Raw genomic sequence first — 11660 nt, 5'->3', positions numbered from 1 at the left:
GGGCTAGTCTGTATGTTGCTTATTACACCTTCGTCTTCTCCAGTCCTGGGGCCATGATCAGCCTCCTCCCCTCCCGGCCGGGTGCTGTGACATGCCTTGAACAAGCTTCCTAGTAGCGCCGCTGTAAGCTGGGGGGGGGGGGGGCTGGGCAGGAGTGGTGGTGTGCAGGCATTTGTGGGAGGGCCTTGGGGTGGCACTAGGCATAGTGGAGGGGGGTGGGCTCTGGCCATAGGGAATTGGAGGGCTGTTCTGGTGTTAGGTCGGGGCCGGCTCTGTGGCGTGGCATAGGCCTACCCCCGAGGGGAAGGGACATGCTGGCAGCACAGAGCTGGGCAGGACATTGTATGTCAGGTAATGGCTGGTTTGTAAATCGTGCCCTTGCAGCGCGCTGGGCAGAGTGGGGCCGCTCACTCCCCGTGGGGGCCCATCAATGTTTGGCGCTGGGCCCACAAAAGGTTAATCCAGCCCTGCGTGGAGTGGGAACACCTGCAGCCCGGGCGCTGGGAGGAGCAGACGTTCCCTCGTCACGTGTTACTGTCTCTTTAAGACGGGGCATTTCAACCATCGCCTGCGGCGCTGGCTCAGTAGATTCGACAGGCCGAGAGCGGAGGTGGGGTGTGTGGCGAATCTTAGCTGGGTGACAGAGCGAGACGGTGTCGGCGGGAAGAGCGCGCGGGCCGGAAGGGTGAGTCTGTAAAGGGGTTCTGGGAGGGGGAGACACATCGCGGCGCCCTGCCCCCACTCGAGCCTCGCGCTGGGCCTGGGGTTCTGCTGGCCCCGTTCCTGCCTCTGCCCTCCGCGGACCCCGGCCGGCGCCACTGGAGAGCGGGGTAGGCGGGCTGCGAGCGCCTGGGACCGGGACCGGGACCGCCCCTCACGGTGTGCGCGCGCCTGTGCGCATGCAGTACCTAGCGCTGTGGGCCCAGTGTGTGCAGCGCTTAACGCCGGTTCCCCTCCGCCACCCACTCCCGTGTATGTGCGCGCGCGCGCACAGCACCTAGCGCCGCAGGCCCCGTGTCCATGTGTGTGCCCTGTGTATGTGCAGCATATAGTGCCATGGGCCTTGTGTGCGTGCAGTACCGTGGGCCCCAGTGTATGTGTGCAGTCGTGGGCCTGTATGTATGCGTGTGCAATGACACAGGCCCTGTGTGCACACGTGCACAGCATCTGCACCCTTAGGATGTGGGTTGGGGGCAGGAAAAGAGGGGTTCCTTGTGCTTTGAGGTCGTGTGTGTGTATAAAGGCCTAGCACATTGGGGCCCAGATCTCGGTCAGCCCCTGTGTGTGTGCACAGCACCTAGCACCCTGAGACCATGTATGTGCGTGCACTGTGTCTGATGTCCTCAGGCCCTGTGTGTTTGTGTACAGCACCTAGCTCCACAGGACCCTGATCTCAGCTCCTGTGCAAACAACACGTAACATCCTGAGGCTCCATATGTGTGTACAACACCTAGTGCCATGGGGCTCTGATCTCAGTCAAATCATGAGCCCTGGTACATGACAGGGGATCTTAAGTAGAGCCCTGTGCGGATACATGTGCATCCGATCCGCATAAATGGTTTGCGGATATTGAATTTGCAAGGCTCTTCTCTGAAGTGCTACTGCAATACAAATAAATTATAATAATTAACTAATAATCCTCCAGTGCTGAGTAGAGGCCTGCAGGCCTGCCAATTTATGTGGAAGTTTTGTGATGTGGGGAAACACCTACTAGTGGCTCGGCTGAGACTACCAGACTCATCTCGTCTGCAGGCTAAACAGAGTGCCCTTTCAGAGGGATCGCGGTAGCCAGGTGTCGGGGGCACCATCATTCTCTGCTTCATTTTCCCCTTTGTTTGATCAGTTCCAGACGTGACTTTACTGAATGGATCCCGAGCCCTTTGAAGTCGGACATGCGGTCCGAGAAGCTATCAACATCCTTTCCTCTTCCAGGAATGGAGTCCAGATCTCAGAGGTGCTTGGCACAATTAAGTGCTACCTAGGTGGAACTGAAAACCAAGCCCCTCTGAAGGAGAGGGAAGAATTTACCCGTGTGCATTTTTCTGCCTTTCTGCGAGGTCTTGTCAGTAACCTGAGTCCAGATTGGATAGAACTTCTTACCTCTGATCAGCAGAAGGAATTATGGGATAGCTTTTTCTTGGAAGGGCCAGCTGACCAAGTCTTTCTGGTTCTGCTGGACTCCATCATTTCTACGGGGTAAGCCTGGCTTCAGCCCCATATTTTTTAGCACTTAAAGCATGTAAACATGTAATGGCCCCTTCACACTACAATTCCAACCTAGTCTGATGATCTGGTAAACATGGCTTCAGTTTAGTGCAGAAAAGACCTATTTGTAGCCTCGTCCATGCTAACTCTATGGTCATTTTTCATGCTTTAATCTGGGTGTTGAGTATGGGCACTGGCCTGCCTATACTACACATTGCAATAGTTGTAATGATGTGAAAGAATGAGTGATTGTAATCAAATCCCCAGGCTCAGCTGTGAGCATAGAGAGGTCTTTTCACATCAAATCATAAAAGGGGAATGTTTAAGATGGTCCTGATTCCTGGCTTTGGCATCCTGGCCACGATTCAGGGAGCAAGGGTAGAAGGCATATAACTACATTGATAGAAAGATTATAATGTGGTTAAAACACAGGGGAGCCAGGAGACCTGACATCTGTTCCCAGCTCTGCCATTGACTTACTGTGTTGCCTTGAGATGGACATTTCAGCTCTCAGTGCTTCATTTTTCCCTGTTTTTCAAATGGGGAAATTATGCTTCTTCCACACTTCCCATGGGGGTAGTGAGGCTGAATTCGTTAATGCGTGTAAAGTGCAGTGAGAGTCACAGGCAGAAGGAGCTGTAGGGATAGAGTGTTATTTCACTGCTAATCTTAAATTACATTCTGGTGCATTGTGGCACTGTGTGTGATTGATGGGATCACAGCAGAAAGTGGCATGATTGCCACTCCATCATTGGAGATTTTTAAGAGCAGAAATGGTCTAGATAATTTAGTTCTGCCATGAGTGCAGGGGACTGGAGTAGATGACTTCTCAAGGTCCCTTCCAGTTCTATAATTCTCATTTGTGTGTCTTCTTCCTCATTAATTAAAAGGGGGAGGGGGCATTCTTATTTCTTTCCAGTCCCAGCTTTCGCCTGGTGAAGGTCATTAGCATCCTGGAACAGTTTCTGCAGACGGGAGGCATGTCGGCTCTGATGTGGGAGGTCTGTCATCAGCAGGCACAGGCTGGTTTACCCATGTTTCAAGAGACCCTCCTCAACAAGGTTGTGTGTCTGCCTGACCACTTGTGCAACAAGCTCCAGGGGAATAACCTGCCTATATTCTTCCCACAAAACTATTTCCCTCTGCTGGCTACTGAAATCATCCAAGTGTTGCAGAGGATCTCTGACTCATTGAGAGGTGAGATTGCAGACCAACTACTGCTGCACTGAGAGAGTGAAACCGTACAAGGGGAGGTATCCTGATAATCCGCCTCTAGGAAGATGTCAATGGCTGGCAATCTAAGTGTTTCATTAAACATGTGTCTCATTATACCACAGGTGGCTTGGACTGTTCTATCTCCTTCGTGTCTCAAGTGCTGGGGAAGGTATGCGTGCATGGGAGACGAGGTGAGTGCCTTGTAACATGGTTTTGGGCTAAAGGATATGATAGAATTACATCAACAAGGAACCGTGATTGTAATAGGGTGGTCACTAAAAGAGGGAGGTTGAGGGTACATTCATTCGTGGCCTGGGATGTTTCCTACAGTTTGTAGACATGGCCTTCTCTCCTTTCTGAGGTATCCCAGCTGTGTGTCTGTTACCTCTCTTTCTCTCTCTCTCTCTTTCTGTGGCTGATCTGAGTGTGTTCCATTCTCCTTCTCCCAAGAGTCAACGAGAACGCTAGTCTTCCAGGAGCCCTGCTGTCCTGGGCATTATACTTCCCTAGTACCTTCCATCTGAGTTTCTGAAAATGTATTGTAAACACCAATGAGTTAAAAATCGCAGCCCCTAGATAACAGGCTGTGAATGTAATAATCCTTCATTTTGGTTTCACTTAACATTTTGGAGCAGGTGAAGGCTGCTCCTCATGTGCAGTAGCATGTAACAGATGGGGAAGCTAAGGAAGGCATTCCAATCTCCTACTTCAACAAGGGATTCCTGGAAGCTACTGTCAAGCTGTCCTGCAATGGCTCAAGAGTGTGTGGGTACCAACCTCAGGGCAGACTGTTAAGAAGCAGAGTACAAACCCCAAATTAGTTGTGAGTTCTACTTAGATTTCACCAGCCAATTATCAAGTGTAAACTCCTCCAGCACTATAACAGCCTTAACATGGAGCCACAGATAGTCCTCTTGGGTACTGTGATCTATCTTGTCACCCAGGAAAGCCTTCCTTTGTGATAGATGGTTCCTTACACCAAAAATCACAATAATATTCAGGTTACTCCCAGTCCCAAAGATTTCTCCTTAGGTCTCACACCAAAGACAACTCTTAGTTTATTAGAGGATTGACGATATCTAAAAATTAACTAGAAAAAGGAAATAAGAGAGTTTTATTTACAAGGTTTAAAAGAGGTAAATGTATATACATACAAATGAGTTCCAATCTCAAGTTTCAAAAAGTAATAGAAGCTTCTGTCATAAGCAAGATCTATATGTCCTTTTGGGGCTAACCCCAGCCAAGCCCTGGGGATCTTTTGCTTATGCTTAGTAATCCTTGCCCCTCAAAACCCAAGCAGCATAAAAGATACAATTCCTCCTTGTTAGGGCTTTTTATTCCTTCCCCTCCCTTCTGCTTCAAGTTGCAAATTCAGCTGTTGGGAGCAATTCACTTACATGTCTCCTCTTCATGAGGGGTTGGGCAGGGGAGCAATCAACAAAGTATTTTGTCCTCTGATGTTCCACAATAGTTTGTCTGGTGTTGGGAAGAAGATAACATTTCCTGTGGGGAAACTAGTATTTCTCGCTTCTTAATGCTTTTCTTCTGTCTTGTGATTTACAGTTACAGAGCAAACACTTTTACCTTATAATATGGCACATAGATATTATAATATGAGATTAATGCATGCAGCAACTTACAAGCATTTCATAGTCTAAACACTAAACACATTTTTATAATTCTAATACCTATTTGAACAATACTAACACACAGGTGAACCAGACTGGTTCCAGCTATGTATTTATCAGTGTTCAGTGGAGACCTATGTGCCTTGGTATGAGCTGACACCTGGTCTGCCAGTGTCACAGCTACTAGGGCTACAAGTGAAAGCTCAGGTGAACCTGCAGGTAGGGCATACCTGTGAGAAGAATTGTGTGTTGTAGGTGCTGAATCATTGGGCGCAAACTTGTGTTGGAAAAGGCATTGTCTTCATGTTTATCTCTCTATAAGCAGCTTGATTTTGCAAACTATCCACATGGACTATGCAGTGGGCTATTGCCCCAGCTCCCTGTAATCAATGAGCTTCCTTTTGTTCTCTCTCAATATAGAAGAAATTCTGAATGTGTTGGTGCCACGCCTAATGGATCTCACCAAGGTGGACTGCATCTGGCAGAGGATGTGCTGGCGACTGGTTGAGTGTGTGCCAGATCGTTGGATAGAAGCAGTGGTTTGCGGCTTTATTCAGAAAGCACCAGGGTAAGAAATCAAGATTTGGGAGAGAAGGAAGTAGTTGTTCTAGCTACACCTTACTCCTGGGGGAATTCTGTGGGACTGCGTGCCCGCAGAAAACAGCCTCCCTGCAGATTTCCTGCTTTTCCCTGCAGAAACAGCAGGGAAGCAAAAGGAAGCAGGTGATCATGTATGCAGGTTTTTTGTGGGGGGGGATTGCTCCCCAAACAAAGGTGAGGCATGGGGGGCACATGGGGTTACATGCCAGGACACATGGGGTTACATGGCACTGTCCCCACCCCCATTTCTGCAAATGCAGAGCTACCCAGCTCAGCTGCGTCTGGGGCTCCGCTGACTCTGCCGCGGAACACAGCCTGCTGGGTCCTAGTGCCAGTTGTGCTCCCCTTCTGTGTGCTCGGAGCCTTCCTATTTTCTGTGGAACAGTGAGTGCCCACAGTGGGGCTGGGTAAGGGGGGTGGTGGGAAGAGGCAGTGGGGAAGGAAGGGGGGTGGAATAGGGGAGGGGGATGTGGGAGTGAGGAGGGGGATGGAGAAGGGTATAGGGGAAGCACGGGGGGAAGCAGGAGCCTGGCATGTGGTGTCCCCAAGGCAGCAGCTAATGATCCCCCATTAAGCAGGCCCATCGAACCCTCACCCTGACAAGCCCTACCTCCCTACACCTGGACCCGTCCAATAAGCCCCCACCCCACTGAGCCCCCAACCATTTGCACCTGGAAGCCCCCTCCCCAGCACCTGGACATCCCCACTGAGCCCTCACCCCTGCCAGGCCCCATTTTGCCACACCCAGACCACGCCACTGAGCCCAACCACCATCACGTGGATCCCCTGCAGAGTCCTATTGCCCCTGCACCCCCCAGCGAGCCCCAGTGCATCCAGATCTCCCACTGAGCTACCCACACCCAGATTACCCCACACAAAAACCTCTCACCACACACCTGGATCCCTCCACACTTAGATCCTGCTGGGCTGAGCCTGCCCAGCCATACCTGGTGCGCCTGGCACAGAGGGGCAGGGCCCCGAGGTGTTTCTGGGGCAGGCCCAGCACTTGCACTGTGTCAGGGTCAAGTGCAGCCTCACTGCCGAGTGCCTGTACTGGAAGAGGTGGGGGCTTCAGGGTGATCTCCCATCTCAGTGCAGCCAGTGGCCTGTGCTCCCCACTGCCATTCTGGAGCCACATTTAGTTATTGACAAAATTTGCAGAATTGTGCACAATATTTTAAAATTCTGCAAATAATTTTTATTTTTTTTGGCACAGAATTCCCTCAGGTGTATAAACACCAGTACATTATTTCTTGAAGGATCTTGGCCTGTGCACCATCATTTCACCTGGTGCCACTTCCTGGGAAAGGTTGGGACTGGAATAGCTGGGGATTCCTTCACTGGTAATCCTTCAACACCATTTCAAACAGCACTAGATCTTTTTGCTACATTAATCACTTTTGTAGTTGTGTGGTAGCACTGCATGGAAGCTGTTTGAGTGATCTACGACTTTTGATTATATTGCAATTGGGCAGCCACTTACAAAATCGTGATCTGATTGAAATCAGCCTGAAGCAGTTCAGATAAATGGATCTCTGATAGTTTGCTGCTGACCTGTCTTGCTAGGGCGGATGTCTTGTCACGATTACTGGGGAATCTGGTTGTGAAAAACAAGAAAGCTCAGTTTGTGGTGACCCAGAAACTACTACTCCTGCAGTACAGCTATGTGGTAAGGGCTCTGCTGTGTCAATATGGGGAATGTAAGCCCTCCTAGTTGTTAGGAAGGCCAGTGTTTTTCAAAGAGCTGAATTCTTGCCTAGGTAAGCTCCAGGTCTCTGGTCGTGGGCTTTATTCTGAAGCCTTTCCCCAGATTCCATACTCCTCACATATACTTGTGCCTCAGCTGAAGATTGCTATAACTTCTCCCTGTCCAGTAAGGCAGACCAGGTGGTTCCTTTCAAGACACTAGGCTTGTATTCTGCCTTGTAGGTCAATCTGTGGTGATCAGCAGTGTTGTCACCTTTTTCTCCTGAGAACGCCAAGGGAGGATTTGCATATGACATTGGCAGTCTGGGGAGCTAGAGGCTCTGATCCCATCTAGAATCCACGGGGAGAGGCTGGGAGCAAGTGTGACCTTCCCCCAAGAGGACAGGGAGGAGAAGTGCACTGGAGCAGCTCCGAGTTTGATTTGGAATTATCTGTGCTCTCAGAGGTTGGAGAGAAATGATGTGGAAGTGAAACAGGGCAGTGAGTGAGCACTAGAGCCCATGAGAGTGTAGAATGTGAAGATTGTGTTCTGGAGCATCTTGAGCATTAATTAGATTGTGTGTGGGAGAGAGGCACAAGACTTCAGCGAAGGGAAGGACAAGGTTCCCTGACTTCACGTTCCTTTTATTTAATAGTAGGAACAATATTTTAAATAAGACTTGCTGTGCATGGGTTGGTTCAGTGGGGTTTTTACTAGAAGGAACCCTCTCTTGGGTGCCATAGATATCACTGAAACTGTGTGATGTGAAATAATTTGGGCACTGAAATACCCAGGCACAACATGCTCTAACTAATTTTCCTAGGAGCGCTGTGGGTTTGCATAAACTCTGCACAGTCTTTCCCTGAACATTCTGATCAAATCACCCGGAATGGGGGGTGGGATGGAAGGGGAGAGAATGTGAGTGTGTATAGTCCTTGCTGATTGATAACTTTCTGCTCAGTATAAGTAATCCTATTCTTTTCATTGTAGACTGCAGTGCTGCAGAACCTCCTTGGATACCTGGCCCTAGACAGCCTTCGACGTTCCTTATTGATCAAAGTAAGTTGGGTACCTTCAGTGATACATATTTAGGTTTGAATTTTTACTCCTGAACCCTCATTTTGTCTCAGTATCTGTGATGCTTCAGGCTGTTTGATGAAGCTGATAATGAGGGTCACCTGTGTGAATGGGGTGATAAAGAATGCCCCATGGTGGTCCTGGACAGAGCTGCATCGCCTCATTCAAAGTGTAGCAGAGAAGTCCTCCTGTCTCATCTCTAGAAAAGTAGTAAGATGGCCACCAGGGAACACTGAGAGGGTAGGGAGAATAGAAAAGGAAGGAAATGTGGCTCAAAATGAAGGAAGAGTTGCCACGGTCCTCTGAGAGCTTCTAATGATATATTGTACTTCTGTAGCATCTCACATCTGTGGATCCCCAAGCCTCACAACTCCCCTGTGAGGTAGGTTAGTTTTATCAATCCCATTTTATAGATTGGGGGTGGGGGGGAGAAGTGATTTGAAGTGACTTATCCAAAGAGAGCGAGTCAATTACAGTTGGAAGTAGAACCCAGGAGTCCTCAGACCCAGCCCTAGGCTCTAACTGTAAGATCATCCTCATATTTTCCAGGGCACAACAGCAGAGAACTCACTCTGGGGTCTGATTGGGAAGCCACCAAATGAAAGGCTAAAAATAATTTTCTTAGCGTTTCTAATAAGCCCTTCTTATACTAAACTCCTTTTAGCTCTTCTTTTTAGTTCATGTATTAGCAGGAGTATTGTAAGCAAGACATGAGAAGTAATTCTTCTGCTCTACTTCGCATTGATTAGGCCACAGCTGGAGTATTGTGTCTAGTTCTGGGCGCCACATTTCAGAAAAGAAGTGGACAAATTGGAGAAAGTCCAGAGAAGATCAACAAAAATGATTAAAGGTCTAGAAAACATGACCTATGAGGGAAGATTGAAAAAACTGGGTTTGTTTAGTCTGGAGAAGAGAAGACTGAGAGGGGACATACGTTTTCAAGTACATAAAAGGTTGTTTCAAGGAGGAGGGAGAAAAATTGTTCTTAACCTTTGAGGATAGGACAAGAAGCAATGGGCTTAAATTGCAGCAAGGACGGTTTAGGTTGGACATTAGGAAAAACTTCGTAACTGTCAGAGTGGTTAAGCACTGGAATGAATTGCCTAGGGAGGTTATGGAATTTCCATCATTGGGAATTTTTAAGAGCAGGTTGGACAAACACCTGTGTCGGAGAAAAACTCAGTTCTCGCTTTTTGTTTGGGTGCAGCAAAATCAAATACTTTATTATTTCTCCAGTAATTACAATGGAGGGAGAGAGTGCCATAGGACACAGGGTCGCCCCAGTCCCGGACAGGTCTCTCAACTGGTAAACAATTACATCAAGCCTTTATACCTTTGTTACAGACAATTTCTAGCAATCATGGAGACAGTAAAAAGCAACAAATACATTTTGTTTATACATAAGCTTTTCTGCTATCTTATTTGTCTCACTACTAGAAAAAAGCAAGACTGCATATTGCAAGGTCGTAATAACTTTCACACAGTTCACTCTGTCTTACATTATCTTGCTTCTACAAATCTCACGTCATTAGGCTAGCTGTGACCCTAACTCATGCTAACTAACTAACATTCATTAAGATCTCTTCAAATCCTTGTTAATTGCCTTCCACACTCCCCCCTTTTGTACTTCTAGTACAACAAATATTTCAAATCTCAATTTGCATTAAACCATGGATTTCAGATTCTACAGCAGATATGTCAACCTTAGGGGTTTTCATGGGATGTAATGACAATGCATCATTAGCATGAACATGAAAGGTATTATTACTATCATTACGTTTTTTACAACAATAATCCTAAACTAACAACACTACAAACAATAACATTCCCATAGGAGTAAAATAATGGGGTTGTTGTACAGTTTTGGTTACAAAGCACAATACATCATACTTAGTACATAAAGTAGACACTCTATACGCTGTATGAAAGGCATTCTGTTCAGCACGATATATATATTCCGAAGCATATGAATTTGCCCTTGCAATTCAGAGATTCTTCAAACCTCTGGTAACAATGAAAGCAAATTTTGAAACCGATCAGGCACTACTCTAATCCAATTAAAATATACCAGAAATCCAAAAGCTACGTGCAACATTCTATCTGCAGGCCAGTAAATGATATGATTGCCTGCAGCAGCGGTAAGATTAATATGTATATTTTGTAAAGTGGTGGCATCAACGTACACATAGCTATCATTAGCTTGAAAAAGTGGGTGTCCTGTCAGGGTAGTTCCTTGACCTCTACCCTCCCAGCAAATATTGGCATAAACAGTGACAACTTCCCCTGGCTTCAGTTTCTGTACACACAAGCTGTGGTGGTTCTAATGGCCAAAATGTCCATAGATTCCCTAACCCCATCCAAATATCAGCTGTAATCCCAGGAGCACTAACTAAAAATCGATTAGGAGATTCAGGCGGTCTCACTTCCCAGATATCTCGGTGAATCACCCAATCCCACATGCATCCACCCCATGGACCCGGCAGGATTCGGTATTCTGGCCACGAGACAAACACCACAAGACAGAACATAGAACACACAACATAATTTTTTTTTTTTACTGTGCAAGTAAATCATGGTACGTTGAATGCTGTGCAGCTGGCATTAGTTTTCTTTGATTATCTGAAAGACAAAAACAGAGGTTCACCCCTTCTGGGCAGTTAAATACTTAAAATAGACAAATACTCCTATTGATTCTAGGCAAAACAGAGGAATTACCCCATATTTTCTCGTATGTGTTTCATAGGCAGCCCAGGTTTCAGTGGACCCCTTCTACCTTATCAATTAGATAATGTGTATTAACACAGATGCTTTCTGGCTTGCTTTTGCTTGACTTTTAACTCCTGCTTTTAAACACTGAAAGAAAACATCACCACTTATAGTGCCTTTAGAGCCTAATAAAATTTTCATTACATAGCACTGTATACATTCTTCAACTGATTTAACAAAATTGTTCATAGCCAAACGATTGCAATCTAATAATTTCTTTGCCTGAATTTATTTACAAACATTTCAAAGACACCAAAAACTTTTCTCTTTAGCATTTTTACAAAGTTCAACTGCTGTTCCCTCCAGCAACTACAGAGTCAACTTTTCACTTTCGTTAAAAATCACCTGCTTGCCTCCCAACAGTCACTTTTATCAATGCAAATCACCATTCCAAATACTCCCCTGAGTATTTGAAATCCTCATGCTTATATTCACTTACTCCTTCTTTCCACTACACCCTCAAAAGTTTCCAACCTGTTTTC

At 46.8% G+C, this 11660-nt stretch overlaps 1 protein-coding gene across 3 annotated transcripts in view; it reads left to right on the top strand.

Annotated features, from left to right (window-relative positions):
• Positions 1 to 567: 567 nt before the first annotated feature.
• The window catches only part of TELO2 (telomere maintenance 2), a 56385-nt gene continuing 45292 nt past the window's right edge, over positions 568 to 11660 (top strand). For all 3 annotated transcript variants that reach the window (XM_039492022.1, XM_039492023.1, XM_039492020.1), the window contains exons 1-7: positions 568 to 685; positions 1844 to 2196; positions 3125 to 3402; positions 3543 to 3611; positions 5469 to 5616; positions 7215 to 7317; positions 8326 to 8394. In XM_039492022.1, the coding sequence (XP_039347956.1) occupies positions 1865 to 2196; positions 3125 to 3402; positions 3543 to 3611; positions 5469 to 5616; positions 7215 to 7317; positions 8326 to 8394 (999 nt within the window). In that variant the 5' untranslated portion in view covers positions 568 to 685; positions 1844 to 1864. The remainder of the gene's footprint in view (positions 686 to 1843; positions 2197 to 3124; positions 3403 to 3542; positions 3612 to 5468; positions 5617 to 7214; positions 7318 to 8325; positions 8395 to 11660) is intronic.

Source organism: Mauremys reevesii, linkage group 10, assembly GCF_016161935.1.
Source record: "Mauremys reevesii isolate NIE-2019 linkage group 10, ASM1616193v1, whole genome shotgun sequence".
In the NCBI taxonomy this organism is placed as follows: Eukaryota; Metazoa; Chordata; order Testudines; family Geoemydidae; genus Mauremys; species Mauremys reevesii.
Note: the sequence above shows the minus strand (reverse complement) of the source record. Positions and strands in the feature narration are given on the sequence as shown.